General features: G+C 34.1%; 2 protein-coding genes, 1 long non-coding RNA gene and 1 other non-coding gene across 4 annotated transcripts; 1 reads left to right on the forward strand and 3 right to left on the reverse strand.

Moving 5' to 3' along the window:
* Positions 1–1612: 1612 nt before the first annotated feature.
* LOC107786206 (F-box/kelch-repeat protein At3g23880) lies at positions 1613–6001 on the reverse strand. Its single transcript, XM_016607657.2, is given in 2 exon segments — positions 1613–1897; positions 4584–6001. A coding segment is annotated over 1 exon segment (1296 nt). The 5' UTR covers positions 5925–6001; the 3' UTR covers positions 1613–1897; positions 4584–4628.
* A 2399-nt stretch (positions 6002–8400) lies between these two features.
* On the forward strand, positions 8401–10276 carry LOC107786207 (uncharacterized). The gene is made up of 2 exons (XR_001648086.2): positions 8401–9117; positions 9844–10276. It is a non-coding gene; the product is annotated as an uncharacterized LOC107786207 (long non-coding RNA).
* A 628-nt stretch (positions 10277–10904) lies between these two features.
* Positions 10905–14439, reverse strand: LOC107786208 (uncharacterized). The gene is made up of 5 exons (XM_016607658.2): positions 14252–14439; positions 13941–14064; positions 12629–12869; positions 11340–11468; positions 10905–11235 (listed from the first exon to the last, which is right to left on the reverse strand). The coding sequence occupies exons 1-5, from the start codon at positions 14326–14328 to the stop codon at positions 11114–11116; spliced, it is 693 nt and encodes a 230-aa protein (XP_016463144.1). The 5' UTR covers positions 14329–14439; the 3' UTR covers positions 10905–11113.
* A 72-nt stretch (positions 14440–14511) lies between these two features.
* Positions 14512–14596, reverse strand: TRNAM-CAU (transfer RNA methionine (anticodon CAU)). Its single transcript is given in 2 exon segments — positions 14512–14547; positions 14559–14596. It is a non-coding gene; the product is annotated as a tRNA-Met (tRNA).
* Between the last annotated feature and the right edge of the window lie 8351 nt (positions 14597–22947).

Raw genomic sequence — 22947 nt, forward strand, 5'->3', positions numbered from 1 at the left:
ATATTTCATTCGCTGCTTAAATGTTTTGGATTGAATACCCATATTTCTTCAAGTAGATTTCTTTTGATTTTTACTTCTTTTCCTATGGGAAGTCTGAAATGATTTTTTCTTTTTGCTGGTTAACTTTTGGATCAAAGGATTTCTTTTCCTATTCAAAAGGGGGAAATATTGTATCCCCTCACCAAAGATTAAGGACACAAGTGAAACTTACTCCATTGACAAATTATTCTATATCAAAGGTAGAGAAGGTGTTTCAAAATGACCCTCGGCTATCGTATAAGAAAAAAATAATCCTCGCATAGCTAATGTAGGGATTGGCTCGCTATATAAGAAAAACAATCACTGCATAACTAATGCAACATTTGGCTATGACTTATTAGAGATACTCTGCATTAAGTAATGGAAAATCCATATATAGTATGCGTATAAAAATATAAAGGTAAAATTACCCTTAAAAAAATAATTCCAACATATTATTCCTTGCATTATTATTCACTGTGTAATAATCCCTATATACTATTGAACAAATAAAAATTTATGTATTATAATCATAGCTAGTGATGGCAAAATGGTTAAAAGAAAATAGTTAACCATCCATATTATCCACTAAAAATGGGTTGGATAATGAACTTTTTAAAAACGGGTCAAATATGGATAAGAACCATATTATCCATTTAGAAAATGGATAACCAATGAGTTTAATTTTTACATTTGTAGAGCCTCAAATTGGGGTTCCTCAAGTTTGGGAGACTTGAAATTTTCCCAAAAGTGATCATATTCAATAAGTCATGGAAAACACGGTTACCCATATTATCTGCCGGTTAACCCTTTTTTTATCTGTATTAAATATGAATCGGGCCAGATAATTTATCCGTTTTTCATAACCCGTTTTCGACCCGAACCATACCCAATCCAACCCGCTCGTTTGCCACTCCTAACTGTAACACCCCAGGCTTTAGACAGAGTCCCACATCGGCAAAACACAAGAGGGATGTTGGGTATATAAATTAACAAGCTTTAGACCCTAGTGACGCGTTTTAAAACCGTGAGGGCCTAGGCCCAGAGTGGACAATATCACTAGCGGACTGAACTGTTACAGATGGTATCAGAGCCACTCTTGTGTCAGCTTTGCCGATGGTGGGTCAGATCAGAGTTCAATGCTGAGTCTAGGCGAATGCGGTAGGGCAAACCTCAGCGAGGACGCTGAGTCCATTAGAGGGGCGTATGTAACACCCCAGGCTTTAGACAGAGTCCCACATCGGCAAAACACAAGAGGGATGCTGGGTATATAAGTTAACAAGCCTTAGACCCTAGTGACGTGTTTTAAAACCGTGAGGGCCTAGGTCCAGAGCGGACAATATCACTAGTGGGCTGGGCTGTTACACTAACCATAGCATAACTAATATTTGAAGCCAAACCAACCCTAAGAGTTGGCATCCCTGTAGAAGCACCATCTATAAAGTATGAGAAAACATACTCTTTTTTTTTTTAGGATGAAGTAAAGGCGTTTCATTTCAAAAAAAATTGCAAAGTTACAAAAGGAAAAAAAAAAAAAAAGGTACTAGTTTGTTAGTCCTTTTACATCGTGACAGGCAAAAATCAGGGAGCTAAGTCAATAAAATAGTCAATGCTAATTACAAGGATTAAGTTTGTCCAACAAAAGGTTAAGCAAACAAATAGGCAGAAGAAAGAGGAAGAGATTTTTGCATCATTCCTTCAAAAGAAATACCATTTGTGGTGTCAACTGCCAATGTATACACTGATATTTGCAATAATCATTCTTTTCTAAGCAATAATACTAATCTAAACCAGTGCCATTCCAATCCTGCTAGAGTGGTAGAACCCATTCCTTCCCGTACTTCATTACTCCTTCCATGTCCAGCACCTCCATTTGCATCTGAAAGGAGAAAAGACATTATTTTCTTTTTAGGATGAGAACTTGCACTTGAAATGCAGTAATATGTTCTAGAAGAAGAAACACTTTCATGAAAGATTGTTAAGACGACTTGGAATGATTGAAAACGGTACTAGGTTCAAATTTAAAAGAAGTGAAAAAAATTTCCCATAAAGGGTGTACAATATGTGTTATATACCTCTAAACGTAATATTGTACTTATATACGTAGCGTAATTTTTCGATGAAGAGTGGTCAAGTGGCCACCCTTGTGACCATGTGGCTTCGCCCATGTTCTCAATGGTATCGAGCATTCTCACTTTTCTTCTAGGAGTTTCAGCAGAACCTTCTCCAAGAACTGCCAAAACATTTCAAGCAGTTTGGTTTCCGCTGCTACCTAGAGAACAATAAAAACTTCCAGCACAAACCACAAGAATTCGTTGATGACGTCCAAAGAATGGGAGATGATCATTTGCATTGATACCACATCTATTGTTCCATGAAGTCCAAGAACATGTAACATATTGGGATATTTGCTAGTACTATTTTCAATAGAAAAACTCCAGCGCAAATGTAATTGGAGTAACCAAATACGTTCCACTAAGCATAGGAACACGATTAGATGGAATTTATTTCTGAAGAAAGTGAATACACCAAGCACTAGTAACCAAATACGTAAATGTTTTGTGTCTATTCCTGCCAGCAATCTGGCCAGATGGAGTCAAACCAGGTAGTTGATTTGGAATACCTCACATTCCCGATCCTCATCCAATCAGTGAGTAACAACAGCAAAAAGGATCCTCAAACTTTTATAATCTAGGAGATTTCCATCTGCTACTGGAAAGTACTGGATTTATGGTGACGCTAAGGAGCTTAAGATTCTGGACAATGATTTTATTCAAGGTATAATCTTTCAGGAAAAGGCGATGAGAAAGGCACAGACCTTTTTTCTGTAACCTACATTAAGCTCAGCCTCTCACTTTCAAGTAAACCTGTCAGCAAAATGTCAAGAGGAATAAGCCCCTTATAGAGCTCAACACTTCTCCAAGTACAACAGGGTATTGGAAATGCTATTAAATAACCCTATGGAATATGTTGTACTCTATTTTTGGACTCAATTGGGTCATGCCACATAGAGTTAAAAAGCCTATAAAGGTTGAGCTTATGAAGAGTTGATAAAGACATCAAGAAGATCTGGATTTTGGTCATGCCCAACAGCACATGGAAATGTTGTCATGTTGGAACAAGGGGAGAAGATCTGTAAGTGAGAAGAAGAGATGGGGTATGATTCCTGCATGCATATGGTGGACGCTTTGGAATGAGAGGAATTCAAGATGTTTTGAAGACAATGCTAACTCAATTCAGAAGATTAAAATGAATTGCCTACTGCTTTTTTATTTTTGGAGTAAACTTGAATACATAGAGGACTCAGAAGCTATAATAGATGTCCTTGGGTCTTTGTAAGAAGATAGATAAATTGATGTATATTTTTGGTTATTCCCTATGTAATTATGGCATGCACAGCCTTTGTGCTTTTGAATATAGCAAACTGTTATCATCTCAAAAAAAAAAAAAAAGATCTGGATTTTGGTCCCTGCAAGTATTTTTTTTTTGTGTGTGTGTTTGGACAAAAAGGAACTACAGATATTTTGATGGAATCTCAACTCTGAACCACTCTTTAAAAGCTAGACGAAGACTTCATTTATTTAGCTGGAGCCTAGGTTGCTCGGACTCGGGTGCGGGTGGCCGATACGGGTGAGGATCTACAAGTCGGATCCTTCATGATCTAATTTTAAGATTCGGGGGTACGGATCGAGGTATGGATACGGGTACGGGATTCAGCTAAAAATATATATCTATAAATAGAGTTATAAAATATGTCTAAATTATGAAACATTATGTGGAAAACTTATAAGATATAGGAGAAAATATTGATCAAAAGAAAATCCGAGAAGGAGACAAGGAAAATGACTGACATAAAAATTTCCATATACAAAGTATTTCATTTTCTTCAATTTTACCCTAGCGTTTGTTTGTTTTCAAAAATCATTGTATTTGTCTCGAATTTCTCCATTGACTTTAGTCAAAGTACCCAAAATCGGTTGATCATATCTGGTATGAATCCCACACCCACACCCACGTCGTGTCGACACGGGTGCGGCACCCAAAGTAAAGAGTCCAAGCAACTTAGGCTGCAGCAACCCAACCTCTATAAACAGCATTGATCCTCTTTGGACTTTCTTAGCTCCCTGAATCTAGTATAGTTTCTTTTGATGTATTGGAGCAATTTCTCTTTTGCACCTTTTCAATCTTCTTGATGCCTATCAATGAAACATCTTACTTCATTTAAAAAAGAAACACTAAGACTTAACCGTGCTAGAGACTAACCTAGCTGTTGTCCTGCCCTGCCTAGAGGAAAATCATGCCTTTCAAGACAACAAGCATCTATGTCCTCTAGCTTGAACTTTGAAAACAATATACTACAAGCTAATCACTTGTATTCAAGTATATACTGAAACAATAAAAAGGAGGAATGCTTACAAGAACTCCAAGCGATATAAGAAAAATATGATGTATAGATTCATATATATTCAGTGTTTTGTTCTATATACGACAAAAAAGAATTGCAAATAGAGAATATCAACTAGTAAAATATACTTGGGGAAAATGGGTAAAGCAAGAACTCTTACCAGTTATCGATTACATGATTGTCCGTCTTCATGGTTAACAAGTCCCTAATCAGCTGTCAACATGGGATTAACAAGGCTTTCCACATAGATTTCTGCCTGAAAACAGGTCTTAGGTTTAGTAAGCTCTGGTTGTCTGATTTGTCTTATTGAATCATCTTTTGGATTGTATACCCTGAAAACTGATCAATACAAAAGTAAAATTTCACCCTTATATAACTCGTAAAACGGCGGGGAAAATGGCATGTAACAACGTGGATAATACTCATACTTCCCAGGATCATCATAACAGTCAATGGTGAACATCTTTGTCCAAGATGCTTTAACTCCATAATCCTTCATAACCCACACATCAGAATGACTTCCCTCATAGTTACAAAGCACAACAAGATCACTTCCCAAAACTCCCAGCCTCAAAGCAAATCTACCTTTTCCGTAATTGGGTTGCTCCACCTTACCCCATGTCTCATGTGCTAAATCAAAAGAAATGATGTCGCAGCTATTGCCGTGATCGTACTCATAAAAATGAATTATGCAGCAGCCATATTCGCTATTGTACTCACAAGCAGTTGCAGATTTAGTCCAATAAAGCTTCCCCTTGACAAACTTAGCTGAACAATCTATCAAAGAGCTTCCCTCAAAATCCTCGACCGTTCTCCAAGAATCACTCTTCAAGCTGTAAATTTTGACCTTGGTCTCAAATGGAGCATAATCATCTCGATGATCATCAAAGATATTGAAAATTACCACTAGTTTATAATCGCCGTGTAACTCATCGTATCCAAAACCATACCTAAAATATGTAGAGCAAAACCACTTGGATTTAACTCCCGAGTCAGGCAATTTCCTCGACTTCCTAATTGATGGGTTCCATATATATAAATTAACTCCAGAACTAGGCAATTTATTCGTCATCCTCATTGGTTTATCCGAGTTTTCCTTATTGGCCAGACAAATCAATCCATTGGCCGTATCACACCACCTAGTAAGGGAATTTTTCATGGGATAATCCATTTCAGATGCCTCAGTAATTGGGTTGTAAATTAAGGAATGTAGGGGAAAATCCTTGAGATTGCATGTGAAGTTTAAGATAATCCTATGGTAGTTGTATTCTTTGTTATTAGAACAGGAACGGAGATGGGTGTTTATGAATTCAGAGCTCGAAATTAGAGAAAGCCATGATTTTGAAACAGACCTGAATTGCAACAATGATTTCACGGGCAGCTTCGACAGTATTTCCACGCCGATCTCCAGGGGAAGGGAAGGGATTATTGAGCTTGAATCTTGTTTTCGAAATTGGGCATTTCTTGTGCGTTTTCTCGTCCTCGAAGCTCTAGTTTCCATTGTAGCTGCAGATTTTAGTTCACATTAGGGTTTTAGTCCTTCAGTTTAGTCCTTCAGTAGTATAAAGAAAAGGTAATGTGTCTTAGCTTTATAAGGTTTCAGCTATTAATTTTGACTATAACAAACCAACACAATTATTAATAAAAAATTACTTATTTCTCCACAAGTTTATTCATAAAAGAAGATGCTGTCAAAGATCTAGACAAATACCGGAAAAAGAATATCATGTGAAGAATTTATTAAAGAAGATTAGAGTTAATCTCCAAGCATCGTAGAAGAAATAATATTTGAAAGTCAAGTTTCAAATATTGGATGGCTTACTCAGAGGCGGATCTAGGATTTCAAGAGAATGGGTGCACCGTTGTCGAAGATAAGAGATGGACGAGTAGTGCCAGATGTATTTTTTGACATCGGGTTCATCTGAACCCAATAGTTTTGACGCATAGCACAAAGTTATATGTAAACTTCACTAAACTTTCAATGACTTATGTCTAAACCAAAATTTTCAAATATAATGCTTTCAATACTAACATTATTAAAGACGAAAATGGTTAAGTCATGATTTCGCATCTGGAAACGAGTCATGAAAATCACGTATGTGACTTGTAATTTCGGGGATGGAAGCTAAGGTTTGAATACCGCTAAGATGGAGTTGAAAGAGAGGAAACACAATTTATTTTAAAAAATCCAGAAGAATTAACTTTATACGCAAAAGTGTAAAAATATGTTATCAACTTATTTAAATATTATTTATAGATAATTCATTAGTAATATTGAAAAGATCTCAAGTGAACCTGTGATAAAAGAATGAATTAAAAGATTACAAAAAAGAATAATAGAATAGGAAAACAAATTAAAAGAGAGAAAGAAGATCGTCTAAAAGAAAGATCAGAAATATTATATCACTATTTAATTAAATGGTTCATTACAACATTTTAATATTATCGAATGAATGCCCCAAGAATAAAATACTGTAAATTTACTTGAAAAGCTTTAAAAAGAGAAGTCATGTTAAAAGGTTTTAACTCCTTTACACGTATGCACATAACTAGATCCTCGATCAGTGCACCATTCCTTTGTTTGGTGCGGTGCACCAGATGCTTATATTTTATTGGGTGCACAAGGATAGCATTTGTCTAATTTATGAAAAGTTTGTACACCATAATACATAATTTTGGGTCTTAGCATGAGTTCGTGTGAACCAAAATATATTAAGTGGCAATATTGGAAGAAGAATTTATGAAAATTATGGAAGGAAAGTTTTTCAATATCTTGAAAGGGGAGTTGCTAAAATTATGGAGAAGATCTATTATTTATAGAAAAAAAAATATTACAAGGCCAAGGAAGAATATATTTTCTATGGAAAGAAAATATATTATGATATAGTAAAATATATATTATGGAAAGAGATTATTTTCCAAGATCAAGAAAGGAATATTTCCCATATAAAAAGGAAGAACTTTTACAATGACTTATTGGAAGAAAATGAGGAATATTTTGTGGAAGAAACTTTAAGCAAAGCAACGTGATTATGCACGGGAGACTTGGAAGGCATAATGTCCAAAGTTATAAAAAGAAATAAGGAAGGAGTTGTAATCAAGATTCTTACACTATTCAATCAAGGTGTCGGAAAGGAAAGAAAATCATTCAATGCATAATTGGAAGGATACTCATCAATTTACCTTATCCAAAGGAAAGCAGCAATATCTCTGCCCAGATCTAATATGTTATGAGAAGATTGACCAAACAAGAAATTATTGGAGTAGCATATTATGAAAACAAATAAAAGAGCAACAATCAAATTCTCTTGGATTAAGCAATTGCCGGAACAAGTTGAAAGGGGTATAAATATAAGAGCTCTATGAAGGAAGAAAGCATGCAACCTTCTATACAATTGTCTATCCAACTACAAGTTCTTTATGCTACTCTTAACAAGCATTGTAATACACTTTAGTAGATATACTGTGTACCCAAAAGAGAGAAGAGAGACAGAAAAATATTTGAGAGGCAGTGTGTCCTAGAGGTTGTGTCATTGTTCGTTTCTTTGGTGAGCGAGTGAAAACCAATCCTGTCAGCGTTGGTGGTGATCGTTGAAAATCACAAAGGCTGTACTCAATTCAATTTACAAAGATCTCTAAAAGACAATACTCTTGCAACCCAAGAGGACTGGATTAGATTACCACATTGGTTCCGAACCAGTATAAATTTTCTGGTTTTATTTACTTTATCACTTTCGTATTATATTCTGTTCCTTTACTGGTTATTGTGATTAACACTTGTTTAAATCGAAAGAACTAATAGTTCTGTACAAGCTATCTCTGCATAAGTCGACTAGACCTGAAAAGTAGTCGACTAAAAATATAAAAAAGCTACAATTTACCCCTGTTGTACTTTCTGTGAAGTAAAACTTTCTTTTGGAATAAATCACTACTATTTCGCTTTTGCACTTACTATTAATTTATGATTTCTTCCCACGTAAACAAAGAAAAACTGCATAAAACAAGGACAAATTGAAGGAATCAGTTGATTTAAGTTGGTGGATCTATACTGTCATTAAAGTGTCTTTATATTTCCCAATACTCAAACTGCTGATAAATGACACTTATATTTGTGCCACTTTGTTATGTCGATCCCCAAACTTAACAATTTGTCAACCAAACTCTTTTACCCTTAAAAATTAAACATTTTAAACCCCGCTCATCCTATGTGGCAATTTTTACTAAAGTGCGTGTGCTGCACTCGTTTAAGGAGCATGAGGCCTATTAAAAAGGTACCAAGAGCCATTTTTTGGCTGTCATCATCTTCCCGGTTGTTCATCCTCCATTGTTGAACAAAAGTGAGCTTTTCTTCTTTGCTTTTCTCCCTCTCTCCAACATTTTCTGTCCAATTCTTTTTTTCTCTCTCTTCAATATTTTTTGTCCAATTCTTTCTCCCCTCCCCTGAGTTTAGTATTTCATCGAACACCTGGTGTCTGTAATTTTGTAGATTTTGTTTTTTGAATTGTTGTGACGATTGATTCATTGTAGTTGTTGTTTGATCGTTTGGCATCAATCAGTTGCTCAGTTGGAGTCAATTGGCATTGATCTTGTTCAATTTGGACACCTGTAGCTCCATGCTCGACCAACTGGTGTTCGCCGGCCATATTCAGTTGGTTGGAGGAGACTATTCCGGCATTGAAATTGTCTGAAACTTGGTGAGTCGATGGTATTTGAAGTGGAGAACAATCTCCGCTGCTTGGAATCACTCAATTTGAACCAGAACCGATATGATAAATATCAGTTTTGCTTCGACAAATGTCCATTTCTGGCAGCAGAATGAAGTGTTGTTTTCCCATTACTTTTAACAATAGTGGCCAAACTTTTCTCTGCTTCTAATAGATATAATTCACCACCTCAATATGCCTTTGGTTTGCTGCACTATGCAAAGCTGTTGTATTTTCATTATCAACAGTCAAAGCTCAGGATGTGCTCCCAATATGCCCGTGTTATCGATAATCTCTCTTATTTAAACAAGATTTCCTGCTCTAGCCAATGAAAGCAAGACAGTGTCCTCACGTTTCCCCGTTAATTGTTTCTTCATCCTTTTGGGGGGCATAGATGCCTCATCTTATTCAATTGTTCCAAAATTCCACCCTTTGGCTTAAAAATACGAATCCTTAACCAACAGCCTCTTCTTCTTTCCCTCAAACACCCAGATCAGCAATAGTATTTTTCAACACTAAGAAAGATTCAGAAACCGAAAAGAGTAACTTTTATATACCTGAAGCATCCTAACCTACAAATTATGACAAAATTCTGTCGTTGATGTTCACAGCAATCGCACCATTTGAGGAAGGGGATTAGTGTTTGAACTTTATTTTTATTTATTTTTTATTTTAATTATTTTTAATCTACCATCTGACGTCTATGGCACGTGTTAGGTCGTCGCAGGACACGGCCATGGCATGTGTCAGGACGTGTCAGGACGTCGCAGGACATGGCCATGGAACGAGTCAGGACGTGCCAGGACGTCGCAGTACATGGCCATGGCACGAGTCAGGACAAGTCAGGACGTCGCGGGACATGGTCATGGCACGAGTCAGGACGGCGCAGGACATGCACATTGTTACTTTTTGACGTGGCAGCCAACGTGGAAGAGATAGTGTTATACGCACTGACAGCCTCCTGTCATAAGCATTTATTATACATGGTTTAAAGGAGTATTAAGGGTTTGGTTGGCAAATTGTTGAGTTTGGGGACCGGCATGACAAAATGGTACAAGTATAGGTGTCATATAGGCCATTCTGCCATGTTTTATTAACAACTTGTTTGGATCGTTGTCACCTATTGTATCATATCGCATTGTTACTTTAAATACAATGTTTGTTTTGATTGTTACTTAAATTTTATTGTATCGTATCGTTAAATCCGTCGTTACGTAACGATGAAATGTGCCACTTTATGTAGCGACCAATTTGGTGTGGTCGCGTCGTTTCCTTGTGTTTTTCTCTCAATCTCACCCTTCATTATTATTAAATAATTTTATTTTATCATTTATCCTACCTTTTTATACAGCGTATCATTATTTTTCTTTATAATATTGCAAGTTTATTCATCATATTAATGGTGCATGATACCATGAAACGACGGTAAAATGACACAATTCATTCAAACATTGTATTCATCACACGATACAATACAATACGATACAATATGATACGATTCATTATGAAACGATATGTAACAACCATCCAAATAAGCCGTAAGGGAAAACATAAATTGCCCCATAAACTTGTCGGAAAAGCCATTTACCTCCCTTGACTTTATGGGCAACCTATCACCCCTGTTCTTTTCTGAAGTAGAACTAATATCCGCTTGTTTTTACATATCTACAAAGAAAAAAAGAAAAAAAGGGCACCCCTTACATAAGACAATCCGCGTTCATGCAGGGTTCAGGGAAGGGACACACCCCGAGAGATGTGATGTAGAGAGCCTACCCTAATGTTAAAAATATTAAAGACATCTTTTTACGAAATAAAGTACATTCACTAAAGCATACACTGCTCTACTTCAAGCATATAATTTGAAGTTCACATCCTTTTCTTTTGCATCATTACATTAAACAACATGCCATTTTTGGTGTCAACTGCCAATGTATTACACAGATATTTTAAATAATCATTCTTCTCTAAGCAATAATAGTAATATAAATCAGTGCCATTCCAATCCCCCTAAAGTTGTAGAACCCATTCCTTCCCATACTTCATTACACCCCACTTCTTCATTATCAACACCTTCCATGTTGCAGTCCCACCAGCCACCTCCATTTGCATCTGAAAGCAGAAAAAACAATATTATCTTTTTATGATGAGAACTTGCACTTCAAAATACAGTAATATGTTCTAGCAGATGAACCACTTTTATTAAGAGGACTTACAATGATTGAAGAGGGTACTAGGTTTCTCAATGTTGTCGGGCATCCTCACTTTTCGTCTACTACGCTTTTCTGCTGAACCTTCTCCAAGAACTGCCAAAACTTTTCGAGCAGATTGGTTTCCGCTGCTACCTAGTAAACCATTTTAAACTGTCAGGGCTAAACCACAAGAACTCGTCGATGACTTCCAGAGAATGCGAGATAACCGTCTGCGTTATATACCACATTCTTTATGCTCCATTAATCCAAGAACATGTAAGATATTACTATGGCAGAACTCAAATGCAAATGAAATTGGATTAACCAGATAATAGTTCCACTAAGCATAGGAACTAAATTAGATGGTATTTATTTCTCAAGAAAGCCAATACACCATGCGCTAGTAACCAGATAAAAGTTGTGTCAGTTCCAGCCAGCAGCCTAGCTTGAAGGAGTTAAAACTAGGTGCTCGAATTTTGAATACCTCCATCCCCAATCCTTATCCACTCAGTGAGTAACAACACTAAAAGGGTCCTCAAATTTTTAGAATCTAGTGAATTTCCATCTGTTTTTGGGAAGTGCTGAACTAACACTTTTTTAAGGGGCTTAAGAAATGGACAATGATCTTATTTAAGGTATCATCTTTCAGGAAAATGCCAGAAGAAAAGTAATAGGCCTTTTTCTCTATGTAGCTGAGATTAAGCTAAAACTCTCAATTTCAAGCAAAGCTGTCAACATAACTCAAGAAGAAGAATCCTTTCGGCCCTTCTAGAGCTCAATACTTCTCCAAGTACCACAAAGTATTTGGAAATCTTATAAATAATAAGTATCGTATAAGTAATAGCAGCTATATAAATAGAGAAGCAATATCAACTAACAAACTATTGCGTTGTTATTTAGAATTTGAAGTTTTATAGCTTGCGATTTGGGAAGCGAGGTCAAGTGACACAAGAAGCCATCTGATACTGATTAGTTCTTGTTTTACAGCGCATGTATGTTAGTTACAGACACAAAGCTTAGGTACTAGGTATATTAGTTACAGAAACAACATACCTCACTAGGTAGAGGTAAGGCCTGCGTACACACTACCCTCCCTAAACCCCATATGTGGGAATATATTGGGTTTGTTGTTGTTGTTTTTGTTGTATGTTAGTTACAGAAACAAAGATTAGATACTCAGCAACGAAGCTAACCAAATAAAAATATATATCAAGGCAATCTCATGAAAGCCTAATTCATCAAGAAAATATGATTAGCACAACAAACATGCATGTGAACAGCTGAACTGATTCATATCTGGAAGAATGACTAACCTTCAATAAGACCTCTTTTTCTTGATGTTCTGACATCATCTGCGCTACAAACTAAAACCTCACCACAATTATTAGGAGTAGAAACATCTTGGTTCCCTTTCATGGTGTTCTTATATTGTTCAAAAATAGCATCAAGAGCACACGGAATTCCTGTCTCTCCATCTTTCTCACGGTTGATCTGTCCATTAACAGACTTACTTGTGTCTTTACTACTTACTGGCACTGAGATTTTCTTATTTCCCTGCAAAAGTTTAGTTCCCGTTTACACTTAAATCTAATAAGGTAAGTTATTGTACAAGTAGAGAAATTACACATCATGATATGGAGAACCTATAATGATTTCTACAGGCTGCTCAGGAAACAGTTGCATGTTCCAAATACTAATGCAAAGAATAGAACTCTGTCAAAACTGAGAACTATTGGAGAAATGTTTGAGCTGAAGCTCAACTGCCATGGCTGAAAGCCATGAAGCTCAGAGAAGATGAAGAAGCTTCGAGAGAATTTCAGACTGGGAGAAACATTTCTCATTAGTTAGAAAATTAGAACTAAGTGCGCCTATATACAAGATATTGTATTTGTACAGCTGTCATCTACCACTAACTGCCTAAACTACCACTAACTAACATACTGACATCAACAAACATCCTAACTAACTAATTGCAATAATAGCCATAGCCAATCGTAACAAATATGGCTACTAGTTAAATAATTACAATGCAACTCTAATCTTAACACTCTCCTTATTTTAAATAAGAACACATATAATGTAAATGACAAGTTAAAACCAAACAAACTTTAAACAAATCTTTTCCGATATTGGCATTAGTTGAAGCCGGTAGCATCCACAAGCTGTTCGTATTCTCAAGTCTTGAGGTGTTCCAAAAGAGAAATTTAGCTCAGAGCCTCAGACCAACCACCAACCTTAGTCCATCATTTAAAGGCATCGAGTGCACCTTCGTAAACGAAGTTCAGAATCAACAAGGGTTCACAATCAACAAGCGTTCACAATCAACAAGCGTTCACGAACAAAGGATGTATTAGATACACACACATAGATAACCGCTTATATGTTGTGTTGGCCTACAAGTTCTACACTTCAGCTACAATGTGAAATCTTTAAGTAATGGCAAAAAACAGAGAACACAAGTTTCTGCCTTCATTTTTTTTGAAATTTTCTTGAGTTCCCAATGTTGGCTACTAATAAATTAAAAAAAACTACAAGTAGTTAACAAAAATGCAGTTCAAAATCCTACATTACTTATTTTGCTAGCATTTCATGAACACAGAAACTAAAATAATTTAGGTTTCTTACTGGAACTACTCCGGGCAAAACAGGACTTTTGTGCAATTTTTTGCTGAGGAAGTCAGATAAAGAGATGCTTGAACCCTTTTGATTGGTAATTTTGCTTTCCACTTTCTTCTCGCAACCAGTAGACCTCAAATAAATCACAAAAAGTAAACCCCAGATTCAGAAGTACACTCAGAAAGCTAAAAAGAGAGAGATTTAACAAGAAAATTAAATTTCTTCTTAGAATTTAAAATTAATCAGCAAAGGGAAAACCCCAAAAGTGAGCGAAAAAAGTGAGAGCATAATTAAAGAGAAAAGTTATATTCTTTTCTTACTGATTTGAAGAACGAAAGAGGAAAGTTGAAGCAATTGAACGCTGCCCTAATGGTCGTATTGAAGGTTGATTTTTCATCTTCTTCGCCGATTTGCTTTTGGTTTTGCGATTTTGGGGCCAGTTTGTTTGGGAGTTTTGGCGCAAAATATTTGAAAATTTCGCCAAAAACGACAATGAACTGTCGGACACCTAATTTATGCAAAATAAAAGGAACCAAAAAAGAAAAAAATATTTAAGTGTTGCAAAACAAAAGAGATTAATTGGGGTGAGAGAGGCTCGAACTCTCGACCTCAGGATTACTCAGAAGCTATGAGACCTACGCGCTAGCCAACTGCGCCACCACCCCATTGCTGTTAAATCGTTCAATCATACTATCTATAACACATTGAAATCAGTGTATTTTATACATAATTATGGGGAACTTTTGAACAAAATGCAGAAAAATATTGAAAGAATTACAAGAAAATACACATGACTTCACATCATAACAAAAAATGATCCATGTTTTTAAGTTTTACTCAACCTAGCCCATATTGTACATATTTTGAAAGCACTAACAAATTCAAAATTTGTGTTCTTACAACCATTGCTTTCACTCACTCTTCTTCTCATATCATCTACATATGCTTCAAGGGGCCGTATATTTTTTGGTTCTCCTCTTATGTCACCTGGTTACAAAGAAAGAAAATTGAAGAGTAGAAGTCCACCATTGAAGATCATTCAAAGCTTTGCTATAGAAAATGAGTTTTTTTAAATTTGTTAGTTGTTTGGATTGGGTGTTGTTCTACTCGATTGAAAATATCAAAAGGAGATCAAAATTTAAATTTAAAGTGATTTGGAGTAGATTTGAGCAAGATTTGAGTTAAATTTCAGAAAAGACGTAAGGAAGAAGACGAAGTCAATTTTTTGTATAATTATGTATAATCTTGTATAATAGTGTATATGAGTGAAGAAACATACCTTATACACGATTATATACTTTTATACACATTTATACAAGCATCTGTAGACGAACGTCTTCCACGATTTTCAGTTGCAATTCCTGTTCAAAATCAGTCCAAATCTCCATTAAATGACTTCAAATTTTATATACAACCTCCTTATACTATTTCTAACAAGTCTAAATAACACTCACTCCAAATTTCTCACAAAATCAAATTCGGAATTTAAACCCACATATTTAAGCTTGTTAAAAAATCTAATTTTCACCACCCAAATGGATTTGGTTTGTTGAATTAATATTTGAGTCATAGTTACTGATTCGAATATTAACTTAAAAGCTTAAGGAATCTTTTTTTAAATTTAAATAGTAATTTTGAGAACCTATTGAAGTTGGATGTTGAATCTTAGCCTATAATTTTTAGGCTAGTTGATTGTAAATTGAAATATGGGCTATAAAATTGAAAAGTATGGAGCCTAGTTATTCTAATATGAAATTTTTTCAAAAATATTCCTCATTCCGTCTGATGGGAAACAAATTTAAGATTGAAATAAAGACTGTTGAAACTTGTGATTCTAAATAAGTTATAGATTTGTATGGTTATAATTCTTTTAGAAAGTGCTTATTCTATTTTAAATAGACTAAAAAGAAATAGGTTTACACAAACAGAAACGGATGGAGCAATAAGTATGGGATATTTTTGTTCAAATTTTATTTCATTAACAAGTGGTTATTTCTCAATTGCATTTTAAATAATGGCTAGTATTAATAAGTCGTCCAAAAAATAACTATCCCACCCAAGAAGGCAGGGGACTAAGATACCAGATCCAAAAAAATTGTGGGGGCAAGTGCATCGATAAGTACTTTGAGGACCTTTATTTAGTGAAGGAATTTTTACCTCCTATAGCAAAGGTTAACACCTTATTTATTTTAAATAAATACCATTTAAAAAAAATTATATTCTATAGATACCTTTTAAGGTTTATAGCAAAATATTTAATTTTGGTTACCTCCTAGCCCTAAGCAACTAAATACGCTAATCAGTTACACTTCTTTCTTTCTCTCTCTACTTTGATACATCCTATTCTCTTCCCCCATCTCATTAAAATTTTCGATCTCCTCCTCCTTCCACCGGATTTGTGCAAAGCCCACTTCAGAGCAGGTTCACTTTCTCCATCTCCATTGGTCCACCTCACTCAATTTCTCGGTCAATATTTCATATCTTTCCATACTCTTTCCACGATAAGAAAAGCCTTGCCTTCTTCAATTCTTGATAATTGCATTGAACATCTTGCCTTCTTGTTCTTCTTCTCCTCGTGTTCTACAACAAGTGAAGTGTCTGGAATAGTTTCAGTTTTGTTTTATGGGTTGTGGGGTTCAATTGTAGAATTGGTATTCTCATTCTTGGAAAGGCAGCAAACTTCATCTAACCCAAAGCAATGCTCGTTCTCCGTGGGGAACGAGTCACTAAAATCACCAAACCAATCACTTTGTTCTAGAAATAAAGTTGGTGTGTTTGTGTTAGCAGCAGAATTACCATGACATATTGATTCTTTCAAAATCCTGATGGCCCTATTTTGATTCTTTCAAAATCCTTAGTTCTTTTAATCCGGTTGGTTTCTCACTACCGGCTTCCAGTGAACGGCGGATTAGCCGGAAATTAGGGTTTGTTCTTGAACAAAGACGATGGAATTTGGGGCTGAGCAACTTGATGTTTTGTTAATATATTTCAATGTATTTTCAAGTATTTCATTGTATTCATTGTCTTTTTTTTCATTGCAATTCAATGTATCTCGTTGTATTCCATGTATTTCATTGTATTCACTATCTTTTTTCTCATTGTATTTGAATGTATCCCGTTGTATTCTATGTATTTCATTGTATTCTCTGTCTCGCTATATGCCATGAATGTATTCATAAGTTTTTTTTAATTAATATAATTTATGTATATAGATGCATTATATAATTTCTCTGAAGATTGCTATGTTTTTGGGGTATTTTTTGGTTGCGAATATTTTTTATAACTGAAAATACAAAATTTGTGTGTTATAATTGAGTTTGTTGATTATATTAGGAGTCTATTATGTTAATTGATTCACTTTCCATTTTAAAAACAGTGTAATTCCTTATTTCACACCGTGAGTACAGTCGAATACAATAATCTGTCCAGCTGTAATCCCATGTTTTACTCCATGAATACAGTCGAATACACTCGAATACAACAACTGATTAGCTGGACTTCCCTGATTCACGCCTATTTTTGCTATTGTATTCATGAATACAATAGCTTAAATACATAAAATATATCTTATAACCACATAAAAGATATCTATAATCCGTAATATAGCAATGATATTTATAGATGACTAATTACTAATAAAAGATAGTGCTTTATGAAAATTTCTGTTTATTGAATAGTTAAAGTTTATAATTGTTTAAAGTTTAATCGCTTCAAAATCAACTTCAGACTCACATGTTTACGCATATGAGATCTAAAGTTAGATATACCGAATATGAGATCTGAAGTTAGGTATATTACTTGTGCAGTTCAAACTTCATACATTTAGGTCTGAAGTTAAGCTTATCGGTACTGTCCAACTTCAGACACGTGTGTCTTTTTTTTTTCTTTTCTTTTTTTGACAAATTACATTAAAAAATTGACAAGTAATACTCACGCACATACACATGCTCATATGCAATTACCATACTTCCTTTTTTTATTTATCTTCTTGAGCCCCAAAATTGTGTATAATTAAAAGTCACAAAGTCATAGCTGAATATAGAAGTACAAAATTACTCTTCACGTACAAGTTATTGCATGTGTTTCTGTTTGGTTGTTTTTTAAAGGTAAGATAATGTAGACCTCATACATCAAATCAAGGTGACGAATTTTAGAAAATTTTCACTAGCAGAAAGCAATTGAAACTTTGCTTTTGTTACTTAGCTATACCCTTGATTATATATAAAAAATATTTAAATGGTAAAGGATAGTCAGTCTCTACATTAGCTGTAATTTTCTAAGTAGCATTTGTAGAAATCAAATTTGAGAGATTTCTTATGCAAGAGTACAATCTGAAAAAACCAGTCATCGTTCTTCTTTCTCATCGTTACCTACTTTATCTTTACTTTAAAAATACTCCCTCCGTCTCATAATATTTGTCGTAATTCTCTTGTGCACGTCCCTTAAGAAAGAATAGTTTTTGACTACTTTACCATTATTAAATATTTTCTCAATTTATGTGTCGTCTCTATCAATGACGACATTATCCAAATTTTTACTAAATGTAAATGCTATTGATTATTAAGGGCAAAAAAAGAAAAATATAATTAATTTTGTCCTGATGTTGGCCCAAGTAAAGGAGAGTTTTGAAGATTGACAAAGGAACTCAGACATGGACCAGGTCCATCCTAGTGAAGCACAAATATGGTCAACTCAAGCATGTAATATGCACGTGAAGGAGATAAATAACTTACCAGAAATGATATCTCCTGATCCTGATCGAAAAGGTTGCATATTGGATAAGGAGAAAGACTCATTACTCAAAGAGAACACGACTTAAGAGATGGATAGAGTTAGAGGATGAGATCAACTAGAACTCTTCCACCAAGGAAGAGTAGCATCAGTATTCTAGTCAATCTCTATTTACTAACTCCATAAATATCAGTGTTGTTCTCTACTACAGGGAGCGCACATAAGCAGAAGTTAAACATGAATTGAGAGCAAAATAGCAAGGCAATTTTGCAAGCAATTTATGTGTGATTCAAGCGTGCAAACCTAAAGCTACTTGAACTAGATAGAAGAACCAGTTCCAAGTGTTTGTCTTTTATTCAAGTTCAATTGTAGTAGGTGATTTTATATTGTACCTTTCAGCTTTATCTAGAAGCAATTGTATTAGATACTCAGAGTCTTTCAAGTGGTTGTGTGCTACAATGAGATTAGAGTTAGTCATAGGTTTACAAAAGAGTTTTTGTAAATGCAGTTTTTGGCTCAGTAATTTTAGTGGAGAGTTTGGGAAAATCCTACTGGAAAGTAGGTCATGATTTTTTCACCTTTTGAGCCAGGTGTTTTCCACGTAAAATCTCTGTGTTCTTTAATTTCTGTACTTATTATTCCGCAACAGTAGTAGTTGGAACACATAGAAGAATCAGGTCCTTCTATAATCAGTTTAAGCGAAAAATTGGTCACCACACAAATCACCTCCCCCCTCCCTCTTGTGTGATATTGAAGTATAAAACATCAATTGGTATCAGAGCGGGTTATCCTTGAAGAGGCTAACACCTTAGGAATAAATCAAGAAGAGTGTACCACCTGGAAACGGGGAAGGACAATCCACTGCTAGGCCTCCACTCTTCAATGGCCAGTACTACTCCTGGTGGAAAAACATGATGAGAGATCACATCATAGGTGAAGACTATGAGCTATGAGACATTGTCATTGATAGTCCCCTGGCTACCACGAAGAAGACTACTGAGGGAGTAGAAGTGCCAAAAACAAGAGCTAATTGCACGGCTGAGGACTTAAAAAATGAGAAAAGAATGTTAAGGCCAAGAAATGGCTTGTGTGTGGACTTGGTCCAGACGAGTATAACAGAATTCAAAGTTGTACTATTGCTAAGAAAATTTGGGACACTTTGCAAGTGACTTACGAAGGAACTCCTCAAGTGAAGAGATCAAGAGGAACACTGTTGTACTCTCAATATTAGAATTTCACCATGAAGGAAGGAGAAACCATCCAAGAGATGTATACAAGGTTCACAACACTAACAAATGAACTTAAGTCTCTTGGAAGGATTATCCTTGAAGAAGATAAGGTTGAGAAAATTCTGACAGTGGTTTTGACAGTTACTTGGGAAAGCAAAATCACTGCTATTCACGAATCGAATAACATTACCATTCTCAAGTTGGACGAGTTAATTGAAAATCTTACTGCCTATGAACTTAGAAGACAAACCATGAAGATGGAAGCACCCAATAAGGAAAGAAGTCTGACTCTCAGAATCGCTGAAGGTGCAGATCTAGAGGAGGATGGAATGGCTATGATCACGAGGGATTTCAAGAAGTATCTAATGAGAGGAAAAGGTTCTTCAAGAGGTGCAACTTACAACAAACCAAGGGTCCCTGAAAAACAGACTAACGATGGCTATTTCAAATGCGGTAAGACTGACCACATGATCAAAAATTGTCCTCAATGGGAAATTGAATGGAAGAAGGAAAGGGCTGAACGAAGAAACAGGTTCATCCCAAGAAGAACAAAGGATCAACAAAGGCTATGATTGCTACTTGGGGAGAGAGCTCAGATGAGGATTCAGAAGATAAAGATGGAGATGAACAAGCACTTATGGCAATTGGAGAATCCGATAAGAAATCTGAGGTAAGTATAATTCATCTCAAAGACAAGATTAAATTTTTGTCTAAAGACACTACTAGAAATCCGGAAAAAAACGACCAAAATTTAGCGACCAAAATTGGTCTGTGGGAAAAAGCGACCAAAGTTGGTCGCTAAACTAGCGAAAATAATAAAATAAATAAAAGAAAAAAAATAGCGACCAAGGTTGGTCTCTACTTGGTTGCTATATTAGTCAAAATGTTGACTGGACTGGTCAGACTTTCTTGGTCAAACATTTACTGAGATTAGTGACCAATGTTGGTCGCTAAAGTGGGACTCACCTACAAAATTTTAATAATTATATTATTATTTTAAAAAAATTATAAAATATAAATATATATAATATAAAAATAGCGACCAACGTTGGTCGCTACTTAAAGGGTAGGCAGATACCGACCAACTTTGGTCGCTTAAATGGGGCCCAGTTATACAATTTTAATAATTATATTATTAATTTAAATATTATATGAAATATAATTAAATCTGATTTAAATATAGCGACCAACTTTGGTCGCTAAACTAAATTCTTGAATAAATAGCAACCAAAGTTGGTCTTCTATTCAGGTCAACAATGGTCAAAATTAAAAATTACTTTTGTATTTACTATCTAAATAATATAAATATAAGCCGTTAATACTTTTGTAATACAAGGGATGAATAGTACTATGAATCGTGCGTGTCTCTCTCTCTCTCTCTCTCTCTATATATATATATATATATATATATATATATATATATATAAAGTATATACTTACGCTATATTATGCACTGAGTATAAGTCTATTAGGTAATATTATATCGAATATAGCTTACATATATAATATATATACTTACGCTATACTATGCACTAAGTATAAGTGTATTAGGTAATACTGTATCGAATATAGCTTATATATATACTTACGCTATACTATGCACTAAGTATAAGTGTATTAGGTAATACTGTATCGAATATAGCTTATATATATATATAATATATATACTTACGCTATACTATGCACTAAGTATAAGTGTATTAGGTAATACTGTATCGAATATAGCTTATATATATATATAATATATATACTTACGCTATACTATGCACTAAGTATAAGTGTATTAGGTAATACTGTATCGAATATAGCTTATATATATATATATATAATATACTTACGCTATACTATGCACTAAGTATAAGTGTATTAGGTAGTATTATATCGAATATAGCTTATATATATAATATATATATATATACTTACGCTATACTATGCACTGAGTATAAGTGTATTAGGTCATACTGTATCGAATATAGCTTATATATATATAATATATATATACTTACGCTATACTATGCACTGCGTATAAGTGTATTAGGTCATACTGTATCGAATATAGCTTATATATATATATATATATATATATATATATATATATATATATATATATATATATATATATATATATATATATATATATATATATATATATATATATATATATATATATATATATATATATATATATATATATATATATATATATATATATATATATATATATATATATATATATATATATATATATATATATATATATATATATATATATATATATATATATATATATATATATATATATATATATATATATATATATATATATATATATATATATATATATATATATATATATATATATATATATATATATATATATATATATATATATATATATATATATATATATATATATATATATATATATATATATATATATATATATATATATATATATATATATATATATATATATATATATATATATATATATATATATATATATATATATATATATATATATATATATATATATATATATATATATATATATATATATATATATATATATATATATATATATATACATACATATAATTAAAATCTTAAATTTATACTACATATGTACATAATTTTAAATTGTATTATATATATACATACACACACACACACACACACACACACATATATATATATATATATATAGAGCTTAAATTGAATTAAAATCCTAAATTTATACTACATATATATATAATTTTAAATTGAATTAAGAGTAATATAATTTTTTTAGAAATAGCGACCAACTTTGGTCGCTATTTCTAAAAATTCAAAACTGATTTACCTACCAAAATAGCGACCAACTGTGGTCGCTATTTTTAATTCCAGAGTGTCAAAACCGGGATCTCCTCCCATTCTTTCTAAAAATTTCCCAAAATCTCTCTTTTCTCTCTCACACTCAAACCCGCCCCCTTCCAACTCCCAGCACCAGATGCCCCACCCACACCACCAACGATCACCGCCCAGTTGTCGCCACCCCGTCGCCGTCGCCTCTGCCG

Source organism: Nicotiana tabacum, chromosome 20 (genome assembly GCF_000715075.1).
Source record: "Nicotiana tabacum cultivar K326 chromosome 20, ASM71507v2, whole genome shotgun sequence".
NCBI lineage: Eukaryota > Viridiplantae > Streptophyta > Magnoliopsida > Solanales > Solanaceae > Nicotiana > Nicotiana tabacum.

Bases quoted from the DNA above. Each gene is read 5' to 3' on its own strand.
- LOC107786208 (XM_016607658.2), bottom strand. From the start codon at position 14,328: ATGAAAAATCAACCTTCAATACGACCATTAGGGCAGCGTTCAATTGCT. The intron at 11,469-12,628 runs GTTAGTCATTCT...ATGGTTTACTAG, and splicing joins AAAAAGAGGTCTTATTGAAG to GTAGCAGCGGAAACCAATCT. The intron at 11,236-11,339 runs GTAAGTCCTCTT...TTCTGCTTTCAG, and splicing joins TAGTACCCTCTTCAATCATT to ATGCAAATGGAGGTGGCTGG.